The sequence below is a fragment of the Pezoporus flaviventris genome, unplaced genomic scaffold, assembly GCF_033815535.1.
Source record: "Pezoporus flaviventris isolate CSIRO_AGI_PZ_B2104156 unplaced genomic scaffold, CSIRO_AGI_Pfla_v1 ptg000083l, whole genome shotgun sequence".
NCBI classification, from domain to species: Eukaryota; Metazoa; Chordata; class Aves; order Psittaciformes; family Psittacidae; genus Pezoporus; species Pezoporus flaviventris.
This window is the reverse complement of record NW_026892631.1, coordinates 4,221,473-4,239,506: the sequence shown is the minus strand read 5'-3', so window position 1 is coordinate 4,239,506 and position 18,034 is coordinate 4,221,473. Positions and strand designations below refer to the sequence as shown.

The 18,034-nt window shown below is 42.6% G+C and overlaps 1 protein-coding gene and 1 long non-coding RNA gene across 4 annotated transcripts; one reads left to right on the top strand and one right to left on the bottom strand.

Annotated features, from left to right (window-relative positions):
• Positions 1-253: 253 nt before the first annotated feature.
• Positions 254-17,493, bottom strand: EPHX1 (epoxide hydrolase 1). Of its 2 annotated transcripts, none has more exons than XM_061475410.1 (9): positions 17,470-17,493; positions 12,246-12,430; positions 10,270-10,450; positions 7,916-8,143; positions 6,836-6,965; positions 6,130-6,344; positions 3,319-3,427; positions 2,266-2,391; positions 254-820 (listed from the first exon to the last, which is right to left on the bottom strand). In XM_061475410.1, exons 2-9 carry the CDS (start codon positions 12,423-12,425, stop codon positions 598-600), a joined length of 1,392 nt encoding a protein of 463 aa, XP_061331394.1. In that variant the 5' UTR covers positions 12,426-12,430; positions 17,470-17,493; the 3' UTR covers positions 254-597. The 2 variants fall into 2 exon arrangements, with proteins under 2 accessions (XP_061331394.1, XP_061331393.1); XM_061475409.1 differs by lacking the exon at positions 17,470-17,493 and adding an exon at positions 16,493-16,514.
• Positions 2,273-8,258, top strand: LOC133280575 (uncharacterized). Of its 2 annotated transcripts, XR_009747233.1 has the most exons (4): positions 2,281-2,399; positions 4,783-5,062; positions 6,136-6,286; positions 7,792-8,258. It is a non-coding gene; the product is annotated as an uncharacterized LOC133280575 (long non-coding RNA). The 2 variants fall into 2 exon arrangements; XR_009747232.1 differs by lacking the exon at positions 4,783-5,062 and having other exon boundaries at positions 2,273-2,399.
• Positions 17,494-18,034: the final 541 nt, after the last annotated feature.

Sequence of the window (18,034 nt, the reverse complement as noted above, 5' to 3'; positions counted from 1 at the left end):
CTGAGCTGGTGCATTTCACACGCTGCTGTACAAGGAGCCAGGCAGAGGGGAGCAGAGCTTCCTCCCAGCCAGGAAGCTGCTCAACAGCCCAGGCTGGATAGGAAGGGCAGCCAGCTGGCTAGTGTAAGGGTGCTGCAGATCATCGATGCTGACTAACCCCTGCACTCACACAAGTTGGGTCTTGCTGTTCCCAGTCTTGGTGTAGGTGTGAAGTGCCTCACACAAACTCAAGTTTTACTGCTGCCATGAAAAAAAAGCCTCTAATAAACCGATTAGTTAATTCTGATGTTTAAGGTCTATTTTTCAATTTCAAAGCAAGGGTCAGGAATACTACGGAACTACAGATTTTAGAAGTCTGCTTGAGGGAGAAGATAACCAGGTGATCTTCATGCTACTGTCTCAGCTTAGCTGAACAAAGAGACCCAACCCACAATCAATAGGTCTCCATGGCAGTATCTCATAGAGATATACTGCATTGTTCTTGCTGTCCTCTCACATCTGGTCAAGAATAAGATGTAACTGCATGGATTACAGTACTTAGTAAGGCTTGTACATGTGCTAAGCTATAAGCAGTTACCCTGCTGTTTGTCAGCAGAGTTATTCTTTCTTTCTCCAAAGTTGCTCTTTCTCTACTTTCCCAACAAATTGCAGAATATCTTCAGCAAGAAGTTCAGGTTCCTCCAATGCTGCAAAGTGGCCACCTCGAGTCATGAAATGGAAGGAAACGATGTTGGTGTATTTCTTCTGGGCCCAAGCCTGGGGCGTGTGCATGATTTCATTAGGGAAGGAGGCAATGCCAGTAGGTACTTGTACTGTGAGCCTGAGAGAGGAGAGAGAATTGGTTTGATCTTTCAAACAAACACTTAGCCCTGCAAGAAATGGAAAGTCATAGGGAAGTGTTGTTCGTAAAACAGTTGGGCACACTGCTGTTAGGTAATCAAAATTTGATGTCCACATCCTACATTTGAAGACAACACTCCCTGGGGGAAAAAAAAAATGAAAATCCATACATTGATATTAAGGCCCTTTTGCAAGAGACTGAGGGCATGAGTTAAAAGCATGGGAATGGAGAAGAGAACCCCAGGACGAGAGGGAGGATCAAGGTTCCACATGCTCCATTCAGGGCTCAAGAGTCATGTATTGAGGGGAAAGCACATAATGTGAAGGGAGAGAGAGTTACAGTGAAGGTTACAACTAGAACATGTTGACAACCGCAGGGTAGGAAGGGGAAGAGTTATCTTGAACTGCTGCAAAGGGAAAGGAGAGGGGAGGAATAATAGTAAATCAAGACTAGTTCAGAGGAAACATTTCCTAATGAGAGACTTCACCCTGTAAAGTAGCTCTTGCTTTTAACTAGCATGAAGGCACTCTACACAACATTTTGCACGTTATTAAGTGATGGAAAGCAGCTGGATTTGAGGAGAAAAGTATCTTGGAAATTGGAATGATCCCTGCTTGTTACAAACTGAACAACATTCCTGGATTTAAATATCCCATACACTTAAGCTGCATTGTCAGAAGAAACAGATTTTAAAATTTAGATAAAAGAATTGTTGGGCACATAACCACTGGAAGCCTGAAAACAGGGTGCCTGATTTTGCGTAAGTCTTTGAGACTCTTTCCTCTGGGCACGCAGAAGTTCATATAGCTCATCTCATGTCAGCAGGACTGAAACAGAATACCACTCACTGTGTACTTGCTACAAGAACCAAGTCACCTTCCTGGGAGCATCATTTCACAGCTAAATACCACATCACTGAGCTGTGGTTGCAAATACCTCAGGGCAGGTTTAAGCCTTCACTAATACTCAAGCTGACACAAGTATATGCAACCAAGCTCCTGTTTTAAGTGTCTGCACAGCAGGAACACGAGTCTTGGTGACTTCCAAATTGTGCAGTTTGTCAGTATGCTGAAGTTGCTTCCAGAGCACTTAAATCTTTTGTAGAAATAGGCAAACTGCATCCAGAAGTCCTAGAACTACCATACAGATAAGCTATAAACAAAACTGCGTGCCTCAGTCGCAGGCAGTCTTCCCCAGTTGGATACACCAAGAATGGGAGGTCTTCAGGCAGGGCCTCCAGTCACGTCTCCTTACTGATGGTTCAGGATTCTTACCTAACTACTGTGTTTTCCAAGCACATGATGGTCTAACTAACAACCTGTCCTGCAGAGGAACACTGTGATACAGCAGTGCTTTTCCTCAGCATTCAGAAACTTGCAGCAGCCATAAGGCATAAGCAACCTGTGTGCAACCAGAACACTTACCTTTCATGTTTCTGTGTACCTATCCCCTTCTGCAGATTTTCTTTGTAGAAACGCATGGAGGAGACTATACAGCCTGACACCCAGTAGATCATGATATTGGTGAGCAGATCATCCAGGTGAAACTTCCTGAATAGGTAAGCCCAGAGATTGATTGCTTAGTTAGAACTGAATACCAGTACTGTAAAGGAACTTGACTTTGGTTTAGTTGCAAAAAAAAAGTTTCAGGAAAAAAACAGTTAACTTGGTTAAGAAGAGAGTTCAGAGGGGAAGCTGCTCCCCCTCTGCCTGTCACTGACACGTTAACATTCAGGCGTGTTAAAGGCTTTCAGACACAAACAGGGAAGTGACATCTTAACTCCTACATGGAAGACAGACTCAGAACAAGCACTGTACTGTCCATAGACTGGGAGAGTAGGAGCAGACAAGCACATGGAACAGCTTGTGCCATTTACTGTTCATAATGTGGAATGTTACCGTGAGCCTTCAGTAGAACCATCACAACATGAACTGTAAACAGAGTGTGTTTCGTATCAAATTAGCTGTATGCAGTGCAAACTCTCTATTCAAATCCATTGAATAGGTCACTGGTCCTTTTCATAATGTGCCCCTTTACTCCATTACTGCCAGGTACCCAGCAATCTTCAAAGTCATCTCTTGCATACCAAGAATTATCCTTTATTAGCAAACAGTACGTAGATGAAGCCACTATGAATGAATCTAAAGCAAATTCATGGAGTGCTAACTTCTAGTATTAAAATGAGTCATAAGTTCTGTTTCCCAGCCTCTTAATGTAGAACTGAAATTCTGTTTTTCTGTCCTAATGAGATTCTTCCACCTAGGTCAGTTTTCAATACCCAGAAGCTGCAGATCAAACTGGGAAGGGAGTACCTCAGCCTTCATTGCCTGTTTGCTTTTCTGCATGCTGTAGCACAGCACTGCACTTCTTGTGGTCTCTACAGGCTCCCTGTGAGATGGAAGGTGATCAATTCAGACGAACTTTCTTGGCTACAACTCTATCACCTTGTCCAAAGTGGCACAGGGGGAACAGCTTACCTCTCTAGTCCTCCATCCTCTAAACTACAGAATTCTGGATCAGTCCATGTAGAAAACTTCTCCAAGATGTACGCAGCCAGTCCTACAGGAGAGTCATTCAAACCACAGCCTGAAAAGGAGGAAAAGTTCACTAGAACTGTGATACCTTACTACTGAACTCAGACTATTACAGGAGCTATAACACAGGGTAGATAACTTTACAAAGCTGTTCCAGCAGCTGTATTCCTAAATAAATACAGTAGAACAAGTTGGAGCTATTTATTATTGATTCATAGTCTGATAGTATCTGCAAACCAACAGGCTCCACATTAGCTCAAACCATATGTTTTTTGAACTGATGTAACAGTATTGGATTTCTGCAGGCTTTTTTTCTCCCCACCCCTTGTAAGCTAATACGATTAAGGACTGTGTGCCAAGTAGGGTTTGCTTCCATTAATCTGGAAGTTGTCATGTATTAAACAGCATTACAGGGACAAACCCCACAAGCCTGCACATGACAGGGAGAATGTGCAACATTATCTAACAGCAAAAACATTTTAAGGATTATTAGAAAGTCATTAAGGAAGAGCAAAGCTTTACTAAAAGGTCCTTCTTCTGAATTAACAACCACCAACTGCCTTAACATATAACAAGCCTTAATATACTTTTTATAGTTTGTTTTGCTTGGACAGAAAACACACACCTGCACCTGGAACTTTGCTAATCCTTGTGCTGTGAAATACAGGGACCATAAACTGTTTCAGCTGCTAGGAAAAGCCTTAGAAAAAGCTTTTCCCCAAGGAGCAGCAATATATTTGAAGTTCCACCCATGCAACCCAACCTTCCTGAAAGATGCCTAGTGCTAGAGCTAGCAGAATTTCAGCAGTAACTGCTATTTAAACATGATAGTTGAGTTTCAGTTATCAAACAACTAATACTGATAACTGAAATACCAAGTGTTTGGGAAAGTTGTACTGACTTGTTTGACAAGCAATAGCCTGTTCTCATGTACCCTTCTTTGTTCACAATATGTATATCTGTTTACACAAAGGGAAAATTGACACTGATCCTAACAGTACTTGGAATACAGGCACTGCCTATTCCAGCCAGGTGAAAACAAATCCATGCTCCATGCAGGTTTCCCTAAGAGTATGTGTAAAATCAAATCCATGCAAGGCAGTTTGATGAAAAGCCAGCTCTGAGGCAAGCAAGAGTATAGTATTAGGAAGCACAGTGTGTGTGTAATACATACACACACACACACACACACTATGTGTATATCTGTATCTGGCTATCTCAATAGCCAGCGACAACTTCCTCGCCTAGAGCAGCTTGCAAGGTAGCCCTGTACTACCAGAAGTCTTCCTGACTGTGGTAGCCTCCGTGGCTGTGCTTCTTCAAGCCACCTTATGTTGCTTTCTTCAGAGTGTTTTTCTCCCTGTGGGAACCTGCCACCTGCCATGCTCCTCTCCTCTTTGTCCTCAGAATTGCAGGAATGCTCCAGCTCCCAAAACATGAGCTGGCTCTTGGTTGCCAGTCAGCACAGTCCACTCTGACAGACCACGTTACTGGTAGGGACAAGAGTCAAATGGGAAACCACAGCAGAAGGCACATGGCTTGGCACTGTCCAGCTACCAGCTTCCCATCTTAAAGCACAAACACAATTAGAGGCTAGTAATTTTTAGAAAACAAAACTCAAAATTACTTAAAATCAATAAAATTCCCATTTTGCCTACAGATTTTAAGAACATACAAGTTTCTGCAGGTAAGCTATAGAAAAACATAAAGAAATACTTTCCTTAGCTATGTTCTTAATAAAATCCACAAATAAATTGCTGCTGCACTAAATTAAAATATATTCAGTATGTCCAGTTGCAAAGGATGTTCTTAAAACAGAAACACTTAAAACTCAGATACTTTAGCAGTTAGGCAATCTGAGTGATTAGCTTATCTAGATAGCACATTCATAGGTACATCTTTTTTTTCCTTGAAAGTCTGCAAGTGATTGCGTGAAAATTAAATTTGATTCTACTTTTCAGGTATCAGTTATCCCTAAAAAGAAGCTACATTGTGTGCTGAGACAGCTAAAAGCTAAAGCTTCTTGTAGTTTACGTAGACTGGTTTGGGTTGGAAAGGACCTTGAGATCATCCAGTTCCAACCCCCCTGCCATGGGCAGGGATGCCTCACACTAGACCATGTCACCCAAGGCTCTGTCCAACCTGGCTTTGAACACTGCCAGGGATGGAGCATTCACCACTTCTTTGGGCAGCCTGTACCAGTGCCTCACCACCCTCACAGTAAAGAACTTTTTCCTTATATCTAACCTGAACTTCCCCTGCTTCAGTCTGAACCCATTACCCCTTGTCCTGTCACCGCAGTCCCTCTCTTGCATCCTTGTAGGCCCCATCATAATGATACCAAATCAAATATTACAATGGATCATTTGAATGTGATCCATTCTCTGTGAAGTATCTTTTGCTCTCAGCATAGCTGCATGTGAACTAGAATTACAGTCCCCAGTGATAGCAGAAGTGGGAAAGTATTAAATAAACTGTTTTATTAATGAAAACTGAAAATGAGGTCAGTGGCACTTAGAGCATGCTCAGTTCTGTGGTGCAGATTTACTTGCTTCTGCATTCAAAAGCAAGTGTAATGCCATATACCCCCATGCAACCTTCTCTGACTCGGATACAGAACCTTTTAAACCCTCAAACCTCCTACTTCAGCTTCCCTGACAAAACCTGATTTTCTGCATACTTTAAGCACTATGTTTGGTTTCTATGAAATGACCAGACTAAATATGCTGAGCTCAAATGGAGTCTTTCTCTTACCAACAGTATCAGGCTTCGTAGCCTGTATGTGAGCGTAGCCAGACTCCATCAAGATCTTGTAGACTCCTTTCTTTAAGAAGGGAAACATCCGCCTGACATCTTCATCCTGGAAACCGAAGAGCCCTGGAAGATAGCGGCCCAGCAGGATGGAGAGCAGGTGAGTGAACCCCATGTTGGAAACTGAGGCGAGATTTAAATGGAGACCTTTCACATGGCTGAAAAGCAAAGCAGAAAAAGTCCCCATAAATTAACAAGTAAAATGTGATTCAAAGTTGTTATATTTAAAATGTTATTACCAGACATTGACACTTAACAGGTACTTAAATTCCAACCTGCTAATTACAGCATGTCCTTGTCTGTACCTTGCAATGTGGCTTTTCACCCCAAAATGACAAGTCAAAGGGGCAACTGTCGCTAATCAGCACACACTCCTGGGCACTAAGCCACAAATCCTCCTTCTATTACATTTACCACTCCAGAGCCAGTGGGGCCATTGCAAAACTACTGCACTACTGGTTGAAAGAACAGGTATACAATGTAAACTAAGGTATGTAATTTTGGATCACTGCTTAACTCTGAGCACTGGAGATGGAAACTACAGATGAGGACTTGGACAGAAGCTCTCAAGTGCGCAAGAAATAGCTATTCAGAGAATAAAGCAGCTCTGTATGTCAATCATGCAGCACTGCACCAGCAGGGTACTCACTTAGGAGCTATCTGGGCCAGATTTGTGCAGATGAGCCAGCCCCAGTCACCTCCTTGTGTGTAGAACTCGTTGAATCCCAGTCTGAGCATCAGTTCATAGAAAACAGAAGCAGCACTTACAGAATTGAAGTCTGTTAAAAACAAACAAACAACACTGTTGCAGTAATTCCAGCTGTGCTGCTGCCTGTGCAGCATTTATTCTCACCATACAGGCAAAGTTTAAGTTCAAAGTCTGGTTTTCCTTGACTGCCTAACAGCAAGGTCTAGGGAGCAAGCAGAAACCACAAGGCCTTCGTTGCAGACTCATGTTCTCCTAACCCCCCCAACTGCCACACCAAGGGGTTCCTAGAGTTCTTTAAGCTGTAATCATACTCCAGCGGAGCCCTGTCGGTGAGCACTGCACAAGGAATGTGTTCCCATTTTGTGTACAGTGAGCAGAGTCTCATCTTAATGATGAAAAGCTTGAAGTTGCCACAAGTAATGCACTTCTCCACTAAATGGTGACTGTATAAATCATAACCAAGGAAGCAGAGAAAACCAGCCTTCCCCACATCATTCACCTGCACACATAACGAAATACTAACCTCAGTTTCACTTTAAATACTACCTTGCTCCAATTAGCTGCAGCTTATGTTTGTATAAACCAGAGCACAAGCTGAACAAGCAGGCATTTGGCTGCAACCTACCATGCAAATACATGAATTGATTTGTTTCAACCCTTGCTTCTCACCTACCTGTATAATGCTGTTGAATATGGATTCGAAACACCCAAGAGGAACAGTAACAAATTAAATTTACTCTTCCTGCTCACCCCTACACAATTCATTGACTCCATTTCAATTCATGAGTTGTCACTTCATAACTTTTTATAGTCCTTTGTAAATTATCTATACAGTGCTCCTGAAACTAAGTAATGATGTCACCTGACATCACACTCTTATCTCCCTCTTCCCACAGGGCACACAGGATCTTTGTTTCTAGACTGGGAAAAAAAACAAGTGCCAGGAGTTACTGTTCTGCTAATGGGGTTTATCTCACTGTGAGACTAGGCTTATGTTCAGTTTCTTCTCACAGATCATACCTTTTTTGTGGGGTGCTTCTGAGAAACCATAACCAGGGATAGATGGACAAATGACTTCAAAAACGTGTTCGTCACTGAGGCCGTGGCTGGCAGGATCCGTCAGGAGAGGGATGATTTTGTAAAACTCATAGAATGAGCCGGGCCAGCCATGAACCATTAACAGTGGCTTTGCAGACTGGCCTTCAGGCAGACGAGGAGGCTTCACATGAACAAAATGGATATCAATGCCTGTATAAAGAAAGTAAGTCATTAACATGCCCAGATTTCCCATGACACTGAAACTCAGCACAGAACAGAGCATGAATAAAGCTTCTCTGAAGTCCTTTTTTTTGGTGAGTATCCAGACACTGTGCTTCTCTGGATCCATTTAGCCAAGGACCTCAAAGTACTTTATAATGAGGAATTAAGCACCACAGCAGCCAAATGAGGTCGGCATCTTTCTGTTTTAAAATGAATTGGCAAATTAAGGCATAGAAGTGAAGCAATCTCCTAACGGTAACACAGTGACTCACACAGCTTAAAGGCAGAGGAGGTGATAACATCATTTAGTCCAAGCACCCTTAAATTTTACCCGAATGTTGCTCTATGGCACCAGATAGGCTTCAGCCCACCGCAGATTACACTTCTTGCACTCGGTTGCAACTTGGAGGCACCAAGAGACAGAGAATTCCTCATAACCAGCAGCTCTTTGTTTCGGGTCTTAATCACTTCCCTTGTTTTGCGCATCATTTAAACGTGTCTGGATTCTGTCTCCAGCCATTGATCTGAGCTTTACAGCAAAAGGAATGTAAAAAGCCTTCAGCAAGTATTCTCTGCCTGTGGAGGCCTCCTGTAATCAAATCACACAACTGCTTGATAAACCAACCATGCCGAATCAAGGATCTGAAACAATGCCATGCTGAAAGAGAGTTAAAGTGTTCAATTCTGTAGCTCTTCTCCACCTTTTGGCCAAAGCTTTCAGTGTCTCTTTGTATAAACCAAAACAGGAAACTGTGTTCTAGTTCCAGTCTCCTCATTGTTAAGTAAAAAGGTAAAAATTGCAGACCCATTTCCTTTGTGATCATCACAGTACAACCAGTAGGTCTCACACAGCTTGCACTAGTTGCTTGAGGTGAACTGCTCTTCCTCAGACCTATTCAGGGCTTTGCTTTCCAGGAAATAGTAATTTGCTCTTAGTAGAGCCTGAATGCCTCAGTTCTTGATGTATTTAAGCACATTTTGCTCTCCTGAGCTCCAGCTCACCAGCAATCCCACCCTTTCACTGACAGATTTCCCCATCTTTGACAACTCTGTGGATTTCTGTATTCTCTGAAGAACTTTCAAGTGATGACAGAAGCTGGGAATCTGCTGTGCAGCATGTTTGATCTTGCCTTTTCATGTCTCATCTCTGTAATCATTCCTAGTGTTGAAATTTCTCTTCCTATTGCTATACATAGAGCACGGTCTTTTGCTTCTTTTCCCTTTCTTGTCTCACATGATGGTTTTTCCACTTTAAATAAAATCTTTACGTTTTAACCCCTATGTAACAACCATTTATTGTCCAAAATCAATTTTAAATATTATGGAATAACATACGATTACGGGTGCAACTGAAAACATAAGAGCATAATCTTAAATTTTGCCATCATGCAAGACAATTGCCTGCTGTGCTCTAAATGGACACCTGTACCCCCAGATTACCCAAGCACAACCTTCATTCAAGCATGTGAAACATCCAGTTTGACCAAGCTCCAGCACAAGCAGCCCTTGTGCTGAACAGCCTCTTTCAAAAGGTGTCTATGCTTTGGAGGAGAAGCCACACTATTCGCTCACACCTGGCAGCACATCAAGGAAGCGAAAGGCACATCCTGCCTTCCTGGGCACAGGAATGCTTAAAATGGTGCAGCAGAGCACATCTGCCTTGCAAACAGGGCCAACCTGAGCAGGCAGCATGCCCAGCTGAGGAGGGCTGCCAGGCCGATGGCATCACCGTGACAGCAGCAGCTGGGGAATTACATGGAGCAAGAGGAGACATCTGTGGGGATCTTTGCATGACTGCATGCAAGCCAGGGAACATGTGTACATCTTAAGATCCCGGTTCTGTTTCCAAATGCCTGTGCTTGGCTCCTGTTAACACCAGCTGACAACCCATCCATGCACAAGGGAATTCCATTTGTCATTCCATGTCCTAAAGGCTTGTGATGAAGGAATTTCTTGCCGCTTCAGCAACAATGCCAATAATCTACGCTACAGCAGCCAGGAAGGGAAGGCCCACACGACATGACACAACACAACCACAGCACTCTTGCCACCAAGATCCCTTGCAGACCAGGTTACGTATTGCCGGGGTTTTCTTAAGGGAAAAAGCCACGCACCTTGAATCTTAGTTTTGAATTGTGGGTACTTGTTGAGGACTTCAACTTGTTTCTTCCAATTGAACTGGTTTTTCCAGTAGGAGACAACCTTCTTGAGGTACACCGAGTTAGTCCCATAATGGAAGCAACTGTCCTCCAGTGGCTCAGTGAATCGAGCCTGGTCAAGTCTCCTATACAAGTCCTGCAGGGAAAAAGAAAGAAGAGACATTACAAGCACTTGTGTGTGCCATCTCAGGCTCTAGCTCTGCTGTGTATGGTTTCTAGTTATTTCCAAGTGAAATGAGAACAATGGAAATAACATCTCTAATGACACCTGTGCATTTTGCTGATACTCCATCAGCTGTTCCAGTTCTTTTTCTCCTCCAGATGGCCTCCTTCCTCTTCCATTTACAGGTGTTCTTAACACTGTCACCACAGAGGACAATACACTCATCTGACAGTACAGTGGTTTCACAGTTTCAGTCTTTATGCCTTTCCATGGTGTGCTGTTCCCCAGGTTACTTGTGAGCCCAACCTCACAATCAATGCATGGATCTGGCCCAAACCTTTTGTCTTCCTTCCCAAACCAAGGGGCTGGATATCTTCACTGGGAAACATTGAGGGATTTTGCACGGCCACAAAGCTGGTGAAACTAGACTGGAATTAAAGTTTCCCAATATAGAATAACTACGAAAATCACCTTCCTACTGCACTTCAAGGTTACAGGGGATACTGATGATACTCCACAACAGTCCAAAAACACTTGGCAGGGAAGAACAGCCAAGAGCCCCTTCCCAATGCATACAGAACCACAGAATTGAGGATGGAAGGCAGGTCTGGAAATCTAATCCTACTCAAGCCTCTGTGGGGTTTAAACCTGAACAGCATTTTCTAATATAGCAATAGAGATAGCTCTGACTCTGACTTAGGTGTATGCATGACTCAAAGTGAATAGGCAATATAAGCCTAGGCAAGATGTTAGTACTGAAGCTCACTGTTTGGGCATTTAACACGTGTACAGAAAGCATGGATTTTAAAATGAAGTTTTTACCATGTCTTTACATACGTGCTTTCTGTCCATGCACAACACCTCTTAAAAATGTGTTAGTAACATACGCTGGCGTAACTGCAGCTCCAGGTTTAGGCAAGAATACATTTAGGAAGAGAGTTTTCTACCAATGGACTATGTTGCAATAGCTGCCATAATACAGAATGGCATGTTTCAAAACCATCTGTAAGTTAGAAATTATCTAGCTTTGTGTCTGCAGTATAAGGAGGAAACATATTGGAGATTAATGCCCATTGATACTACTAAGAAGGGCAAACACAAGTTTTGTCTCAGGCCTTACTGAGAGAATAGGAATCCATTATAAATGAATAATATGGACAAGCCAATGTGCCCTGTTTGAACCACAACTCCAGACAGACCTATGAAATTCTGCAATCCCCGACTTAAACACATAGAATCAAAACGTTGCTATCTAACACATTCTGCAATGTATGCGTTTACTGTAATTACCACTGTGGTACTGCTGTTGATCAAAGTAGATCCTCAATTACAGAAGAAGCAGCACCCAACACAGCTGCACACATAAAGCAGGGAAGAAAATGAAATGTTTGTAACTGCTTTTGAAGGAAAAAAGAAGAGATATTGTTCATATTTTGATCTACACTCAAACTGAGGGAGGTGCACAAACAGAAACACAGAGCTGAGTAATCTGTAATATGAGTTTTATGTTTATTGGACTTTACAGAGTGGGTTTATTTCCTGGCAATCTTGAAACAGCCAGCTGAGAGTAAAACTGCATAGCAATATGTGAAACCTGTCTATACATAACTATCTTGGGAAGTCCTGACAAATCCCTTCCCCCAGGTCCCACACATCACTGCTCATTCTCATAAATGTAACTATTGGTTCAACTTAAAAATTACTTCTGAACAAGTTCTGCATTTATTTGGCCATTTCTTACATCTCCCCAGTATAAAGATTTGCTTACACTCAGCTCTTCTTCTGTAGTTTCCACCTTGAATGGTCGAATAGTTGTATCTTCTTCAGCATCAGGCTTTTGTCCCTTGCCCCACCATCCCTCTTTGAAGGGCAATGTTTCTTCTTTCTTCTTGTAAAATAAGAAGTAGATGATGACTGAACCCAAAAGCAGGAACACTTCGAGCAGCATAATGCCTGCAAGAGAAGAACAAAACTCTGGTAAGCCCCATCAGACAGTTCAGACATGTGATGTACTCTGTAAAGACTACAGACATTTACTCCCTTTTTAAGACAGGATTTGATGCACACAATGTTCTGTCACTCACAGGATATCAACACTTATGTACAATTTCAGAATTAGGATGTTTTAACCAATTCAAATGGGGAGAAATGAAGTGGTTTACATGAAAGAAATGTAGTTAAAACATAACTCAAAGCAAGTAAAGATAACCACATGGCTTGGCATTTAAATAGTCCTCTGGCCGCAATTGCTGCTAAACTTCACCAGTAAAGGATGTGACTGGTTATAATTCAGGTTTACAGCTTTCTCTTCCTCTGAAGCTCTAGATTCCCCACAAATTCCAAGGCAGAGCATCTCTTCAGTAAGGCTCACATACGTATTCTTACAGAGCTAAACCCCCAAGACACAGAGAGAATGAAAAGCGAAGATTGCGAGAGCAGCCACCTTTTACCTCCCAAACAGCTTGAGGGAGTGGGATAGGGATGTATTTGCATAACCCTTGAACAGCAGTGCAAAGGGTAGAAAGACCTTCCCTTTCTTTCTCCCTCTGCAGTTCTAAAGAGAAACCAGAAGACCACATGCATGCTCTCCTGGCTCTAAAACCCCTTTCCCCAGGCGGTACCTTTCTATCACAGTGCACAGCACCCCGATTTCACAGCACATCTGCATAACCTGCAGGGCTGCTGTGCTTCAGTCAGACAGAACACAAACAAACTAAACCCATTTTGAATAGATTTGAAATGTTTCATGCTGCAAGCAGAAAAAAAATCTAAATGTTTTTTTCTTTAATAATTAATGTTTTCCACCATCACTTTAAGTATAGAAATGTTTGTAAGGTGGCTTTGAGAGTAGCACCGTCATCATTTTAATGCATAATTTTAAAGAATTTCATGTTTTAAACCTTCATTTGCTGGGGAATTGGTAAGATATGAGGTATTGCAAAACTACTGTAGAGCCCCAGCATTGTTTATGACACAGAATAGTCTTCATTCTCTCCAGAGCTGGAAGGTTTAGTTGGGTTTGTGCTCTGTGATGCTCTGAAACTGCTCAGAGTCAACAGACTGCACCAAATTTATTCCTACATCAAAAATGGGATTGTAACACAAGTTAATGGGAGTTCATGTTATCATAACAGGAGTAAAACTGACCTGTCTTGTAAGTGCCTTTATGTGACGAGACACATTTTAGTCAGCCTCTTGAGTTTCATTTTCTAATGGCTCACAATAAAATGGTCAAAATAAGTACCCAATAAAACATTTGTACAGGAGTTAGGCACTTTGCAGATGGAGATCAAGCTACAAAAATCTATTGCTTACACATGCCTTGAAAAGTGCTCTTCAGAGGCTGGAGAAATGGGAATGATAGGCACTGGAAGAACACCTATTCATTAGTTTCACTGGACCTTGCATAGTTCCTGTTTGAGGAGGTGCTAGTTTTTCTCCACAATGTTCTCTGGAGCACAAGACAATGATCTTTTCCCACTCCACCAAGCTCAGGCCATGAATTACCCCAGAATTAAAAAGCTGATCCAATTTCAGCTTGCCTCAACACATAAACCAATGCAGTCTAGGAGCCTCCAGAGCACCATTACACTTTAGTGCAGAGCAGAACTGGAGGGGCTTTTAGAAACCTCAGAGCACTTTGCATAGAAATAATACCTACCACAGTATTCAGCAGCATTTCTATTACTGAGTCTGCACAGAGAACAGCAACTTCCCTGAAATCACAGCACAACTCGGGCCATGTCTAGACGACAAAGGTTCATCCACATAACCATGTAAGCACCACATATATATCACACTCTTGGCCAACTTCAATATGTTTGCAAAGCCCCACAACATGGGGCTTTCCATGCCAGGAGAAAAGAGCTGCTGTCAGTGCAAGCGTTGTTGTCCAGGCAGGATGGTTGTGGTACTTAGAAGAACAGAGGACTTTTTCTCCTGGCCTATGCTGTATCAGCACCTCTGCCAACATGGTGACAAAGGCACAGCACCTAAGAGAACTGCTTTACCCAGGAACAGAATCTCAACCCACTCTCTAGCAAGATACTCCTATGACCGGAATACCCATAGGTCCAAAAGTATTTCTGCTTCTCCCAAAGAGACATGAGAAATCAGGATTTCTGCAGCAGAAGGGACTGTGTGTGAACGTGTGTATTCTGCATTCACCCTGGTGTATGTGTACAAAGAATCTGCAAGGTAAAAAGATCCCTATTTTTGCAATTAATTCCAAACCCTTGAGGAGGAGCTTGTTGACAATCCAGCAACAAGCACCAAACCCAGCTTCAGGTCTCACAACAGTTTTGTCTCCTCCTGCAGAGAACTGGGCTGGTGACAAATCAATCTGCATGAGATGTCATTCTGACTTGGAAGAAGCCACCTTTGATACTGGTTGGATTCTTCTTTGCTAACAGACCCCAAGTTGCTCTCTATATTCAAACTCTCTCACGTCCTTTGAAAGTGCTTGTAAAATCCCCCAGTTACAACGAACACAGGGGCCTAGAGCTCCAACTATACTACATTTTTTCCTAAGCACACAGGAAGAGAAAGGACTGAGTGCATCAGCAGTATTTTAACTTGCATCGGTTCAGAGCACACTCAAAGGGACTGTTTTGCTAGTGATGAGTTACTGGAACCCAGCATGCTCCTACCAACCACTCCAGCCTGTGCCAAGGAGAGCACTTAGAGCAAATGCACTCACTGATTTCCCCAGTTTGCTATTCAAGTCAGTTCTCCTGTGCGTTCTTTGAACAGCATAAAGCAGCCTCAGTTGTGATGCATCTGCACCAGAATTTCCTCTGCTAATCACTACTGAGATCTGCTGTCAAATGGAAGTTATTAGCCCCATACACCATGATACAGCACCAGGACAAACAGGTACAATTAAACTCTTCTATACTCGCAGTTTTCAGGTATATACAACAACAAAGTGCTGGTGTTTCTATTCCCTGAAATCTCCTGATGCAGCCATGCTGGCGTGTTGCCTTTATAAATGACTACTTCAAAGGGAGTTCTTGTTTTGCTTCGGCTTTTTCCTCTCTTTATGTGACCAAAGGGAAGGCCTTAGAAGGAAATATTTCCATTTATTCCATGGTCAAGTACTTAGGCTCCAAGACTTTGCTGTACCCCAGGGTGGATATTGTTTGTAGACAGCACTTAAATACCTTAGACAGTACTTTTGTCCTAAAGAGTGCAAGGAAGAATGTTTTTGTTTGGCTACTTTAAAAACATGTTTTGAAAGAAAAATAGTGAAATGTGATGGCTCCAGTAAATAGGCCAAAACCTGGCTCCTCTTGAAGGTCAAATGTATCTTAAGAAACATGCTGTTTGCAAGAAAACCCCCAAACTCTCTTGAAGTATCCTACTGCTCCTATATTGAAAACACTAATTTTCAACAATCTTTTGCATTTTGATTTGCACTGTTCATGCATTAACAACAGTCAATAGTCCCACAGGATCAGAGCAATCATTCTTTATGTCTCAGCTACATCCTGCCTCATGCCTTGTCTTGAGCAGTATCCAGTAATAGATGCCCCAGAGAACAGTGCTTAATGGTAAAATCCCTATCTTGTTCCACTAGTAATCACTGACCTCTGCCTTGCAGCACTAGAATCCATCTGAAACTTGTTATTAGAGAAATAAGAAAATAGAAAGACCTTCAGCCTCAGGTCTGGAAATCTGTTTTGGCCCAAACACTATGCATCCCAGCTTGAATGATGCACAATACCCACAGCTCCAAGTGGTGCTACTAAACCCTATCAGTGCAAAACAACTAGTGCCTGAGTGAAGTAAGACTGTGCTGCTTTCAGACACATGCCAGAGGTGATCATGGCTTAGAGTTAGTAACGTTTTCTCTCCAAAGCTGGTTTGCTACCAGGCTGCAAAGAAGCTCAGAGCACTTCGGACACTCTGATGCTGTCAGATACAAGGTTTATTGATAATTATTCTGCAGGAGAAATAACAGCTCAATTTAGATGTGACGTTTCCATTTGGTTTTGTTGTGTTACATAAACTCACCCATCAGGCTTTACTGAAAAGGATGCTGCAGTGCCTTTGTTTACAGATCTGAACAGCAGCAGTTGAAGGTTCCTCCTCCCAGCTGAGCTGAAGGAAAAACAACACACTGAAGGACTTCAAAAACTCATGGCACCTCTAACAGCCAGAGTTTAGCACTGACAGCCTAAAAAAGACAGTCCCAGAAGCTTCACCCTCAGTCTCCATCCTACCAGCTCCAGGTACCGACCACCCTTTTGTCCTTATGTAGCACGAGAAACAGAAAACCATGAAGACATCTGTATAAAAAAAGCTTACTGTTTATGTAGTTTATGGAGCATTATGACAAGCTTCAAAATAGCTTAGCAACACAGAAATTGCTTTGCATACAACTGATAACATCTCCCAGGTGAGCATAAGAGGATACATTAACATTGTAGGAAAGGAGCAGAGGTAGGCATGCGATGAAATAAAGCATCCTACGCAGAGAAGCAATTCAAAGACAGGAAATAAAAATCCAACAGAGTTTCTGGCTTGTCTCGATAAGAAATTTAGCTTTTACATTTTTTATTGCCATAGGGAGGTGGCACACAATGCTATCTCCAAAACAGCAGGAAGAGATGGTATCATTCTGTTCCACAATCTTTTTCTATACTGTTCACAATCAGAAATTAGACAGTACAGCAGGAACCTACTGGAAAGAATACAAACAAGGGAAGAGGTCGAAGGAGAAAAACCACACTCTCTGTCCCAGGGGAATGGCGAGACCTCTCCTAGGAGAAGGGCACTGCACCTAAAGACAGAGTTGGGATAACACTTCCATCACCACTGAGGAACACCTCATGCCTGCAGCAGTGAGGCATGCTCCCCTGCAGCCCTTCACCTGCTTTGTCCTCGGACATCAGGAACAACCAACAGAGAGGGACAACAGTAACAACCAACACAGAGCCAATTTAAGGCTCTGGGGGTACCTGTGTGCATCACCCAGAACTTGTACTTACTGCAGTTAGTCCCCGAGGCACTTCATTCCAGGGGAGTAGTTGAGCACCTTTACAATATATCCCACCTCTTTTCCCTATGATACTATGACAGTACTGCACTGAAATCTGATGGGCACTCAGACCCAAGCCTAGATAAGAGAAAAGGAGCCTGGGACCAAGTTCATTGTTACCCACTTTGCCTCGCCCTGAGGTGGCATTTATTTATGCAACTACCGGCTGGTCAAAGCTCATATCACAATCATCATTTAAAATACTGCATGCCACATTTTTAAGAGGAAGATACTCAGTTTACAAGAACACGCATTTAAGCAACATTACTTGGTCTTTCAAATCCATGCCCAGTGCATTCTCATGTGCTGCTTAAAACCATGTCTTGTTTATCTCAATTTTCCTCATTGTGCTTCTACTCTGCTTGAACAAACCCACTTCCTTCAGAAAGTCTAAAAAAAGCCTTTGGGCTCCATTAACACAAATTGGCAGAATCCAACCTAGGATCTGTGTGATGCCAATTACTGTGGCCTAATGACCATGTCACAGTAACTAAGTGCAAAAGAACTCTTTATAA

What these genes read in the sequence shown, in the direction of transcription:
- EPHX1 (XM_061475409.1), bottom strand. An exon ending in AGAAGCACCCCACAAAAAAG is followed by an intron (nt 6,966 to 7,915) that starts GTATGATCTGTG and finishes TGTTTTTAACAG; the next exon opens with ACTTCAATTCTGTAAGTGCT. An exon ending in CTGGCCCAGATAGCTCCTAA is followed by an intron (nt 6,345 to 6,835) that starts GTGAGTACCCTG and finishes TTTGCTTTTCAG; the next exon opens with CCATGTGAAAGGTCTCCATT.